This window comes from Urocitellus parryii, chromosome 9 (genome assembly GCF_045843805.1).
Source record: "Urocitellus parryii isolate mUroPar1 chromosome 9, mUroPar1.hap1, whole genome shotgun sequence".
Lineage (NCBI taxonomy): Eukaryota > Metazoa > Chordata > Mammalia > Rodentia > Sciuridae > Urocitellus > Urocitellus parryii.
Window position 1 is genome coordinate 8,917,397 of NC_135539.1, and position 3,019 is coordinate 8,920,415.

At 54.4% G+C, this 3,019-nt stretch overlaps 1 protein-coding gene across 1 annotated transcript; it reads right to left on the reverse strand.

The window, feature by feature from the left end:
* Positions 1-917, reverse strand: LOC113180472 (hemoglobin subunit alpha-like). Its single transcript, XM_026385485.2, has 3 exons — positions 811-917; positions 338-542; positions 1-202 (listed from the first exon to the last, which is right to left on the reverse strand). Exons 1-3 carry the CDS (start codon positions 900-902, stop codon positions 74-76), a joined length of 426 nt encoding a protein of 141 aa, XP_026241270.2. The 5' UTR covers positions 903-917; the 3' UTR covers positions 1-73.
* Between the last annotated feature and the right edge of the window lie 2,102 nt (positions 918-3,019).

Consider the following 3,019-nt stretch of genomic DNA (forward strand, 5'->3'; position numbering starts at 1 on the left):
GGTGCCAGGAGGGGAGGAGGCCTGGCCGGGAGGCAAGGCTGGCATGGATGGGTGTGGCCATCAAGTTTCTAGCTTAACGGTATTTGGAGGTCAGCACGGTGCTCACAGAGGCCAAGAACTTGTCCAGGGAGGCATGCACCGCAGGGTTGAATTCCTCTGGGTAGTTAGCAGCGAGGGTCACCAGCAGGGAGTGGGTCAGGAGCTGTGGAGAGAGGAAGGGCCGTCCGTGGTGGTAGGGGCCACTGGCATCTGTGCTTCACCTAACAGTGATGTTCTCTGCCCTGCCACCTGCGCCCTCCACCTGTCCCACCTGTCCTGGCCCAGTGCCAGCACTCACCTTGAAGTTGACTGGGTCCACACGCAGCTTGTGCGCATGCAGATCGCTCAGGAAGGACAGGGCATTAGGCAGGTCGTCCATGTTGGCTGCAGCAAGGGCCAGAGCATCAGCCACCTTCTTGCCTTGCTGCTGGATCTGGGCAGAGCCAGGGCTCAGGTCAAAGTGGGCGAAGTAGGTCTTGGTGGTGGGGAAGGACATGAACATCCTGCAGTGAGAAAGTGGTGGGTGGGGGAAGTCAAGGAGGGTGGGGGCATAACAGGTAGGGTGCCAGCTGGTCACTGGGTGTTGTACCCGGGGACCTAGCAGGGCAGAGAAGAGCACTCACGGGGCTGGGGATGTGGCTCAAGTGGTAGCACGCTTGCCTAGCATGCATGAGGCACTGGGTTTGATTCTCAGCACCACATTGAAACAAAATAAAGATATTGTGTTCACCTAAAAAAAATTATATTTAAAAAAAAAAGAAGAGCACTCGCCTGTCCAGGGCCTCTGGGCCATACGTGTCAACCTTGCCAATCTTCTCCCAAACAGCCTTGACATTGGTCTTGTCAGCAGGAGACAGCACCATGGTGATTTCTTTCTGAGTCCGTGTCAGAACCAGAAGCATGCTGGACCAACAGAACGCAGTGTTTTTTATGGCCCGGGTGTTTGGGACCCGCCCAGCCTAGCTACACTTATTGGCTGGCACCGGGTGAATGAGCAGCCAGGCCTGGCCAGCCGGGCCTCACCCACACAGGGACCTGCGGATCAGAGGTTCTTTTCCCCACTCTCTGCCTTTCCTTGGCAGCAGCCTGCCAATTGGGGTGGGTGGTTGCTGGCATTTGCTGTGCATGAGCTCAATGCCATCTCAGATGTCCAAGCATCCTAGCCAGGGGCTGGGCTCCTGTGAGCACTGGCAAAGGCCAGCCCACACCACCTCCCCTGATCCTAGGCTTTTCACAGGCTGGATGTGCATCATCTGAGCAGCATCCACACAGGGGTGAATTCTTCCAGGTGGTGAGTTGCCATGGTCACCAGCAGGCAGTGGTTCAGGAGCTGTGGAGAAAGTGCCATTAGTGGTGGTAGAGACTGTGGCAGTGGTAGAGACTGAAGGCCACAGACATCTACATCCTGTGAACCATGAGTTCTCTGTCCTGTGACAAGGCTGGCTGTGGCTGCCAGATCACGTCCTAGTGGTCACATTGAGATTGACCAGATCCACACACAGCTGGTGGACATGCACATCCCTCAGATCACTTAGGGCCAATTCCAGGTCATCTATGTGGCCTGTGTGTTAGTCAGCATTTTGGCCACCGTCTCACCTAGGCCTTGACCTGGGCAGAGCCATGGGATAGATCAAATTGGAGGAAGCAGGTCTTGGTGGTGGGAGGATCCTTAGCAACTTGTGGGTTGAAGCGGCATGTGAGTTGGGGTCAGAGAAGTGCAGCCAGCCAGTTAGGAGTTGGCGATGGGGCAGGCGTTGGACCTGAGGCTTGATGGGAGAAGGGTCCTCAATTCTCTAGGGTATGCACACCATGCTTGTACCATGGCTGCCAACCTTGTCCCAGACAGCTCTGAGTTGGCTTTGTCAGCAGGAGACAGTGCAATGTTGGGTTCTCTCTTTTTTTTGGTACTGAGGATTGCACTCAGGGGCACTCAACCACTGAGCCACATCCCCAGCCCTATTTTGTATTTTTATTTAGAGACAGGGTCTTGCTAAGTTGCTTAGGACTTTGCTCAGTTGCTGAGTAGATTTTGCACTTGCGATCCTCTTGCCTCAGCCTCCCAAGCCATGTGGATTACAGGTGTGCCCTTCTATGCTCCGCTAGAAGTCAGAGCTTTTATAGCCTAGTGAAGGGTCATGTCCCAGGGCTGAGTTCACTGGCTGGCAACCCCACTAGGAGGTGCCCATATGGGAGGGGCATAGGGGTGGGTGGGTCCTAGCTGTATTTCCATGCTACTTTAGAGACCTGGCTTTCTGCACTGCAACTTCACCCATCCTGTGATTCTTAGCATGAGTTCCTGAGACCCCTTCTAATCTCATAATGCACCTAGGTGTGGCCCAGACCCAGGGCACATTTGATGTACCTGTTTGGTGGGATGGGAAGGAGAAAGCAATCCTTTCCAGAACGGAATACCAGCTGCTTTCACACTAGACTTCCCCCGGGACCTAGAGCTTGACCATGGTGGGTCAAGTCCTCCAAGTTCCCTTCTCTTCCTGATTCTGGGCACTGAATTCTTGGGGGCCTAAACGGAGCCACAGCCAGGGCTCATCTTCCAGCATCCCTCTTCAGGCCTGGCACTGTGCAGCTTCATAGAGGGATCCTCAGCTTGGGAAACACTGCAAAGGCTGGACCCTAAGATTCTTGCCCTCCCTAAGTTGGCCAGGGAGTGTGGAGACCAGTCTTGGATGAGCACAAACCTTGGAAAGGCAAGCTGCAGAGTCTGAAATGCAGTGCTGGGGTGTAGGGTGTTCATGAGCCTGTTGGGCATAGACCCTGCATTATGATCTCAAAAATTATATCAAAGATCTAGTGAATCCATCTTATGCATGAGGCTCAGAGAGCTCAGGCAAGTGCAGATCACACAGCTTGTCAGTTCAAACCTGCACTGCCAAATTGTGGCCACTTCCACTCCTACCCCCATGCCATGAGATTCTCGGAGAGAGGGACTAAACTGGCGCAGGGCAAAGTCTGCCGCAGAGGG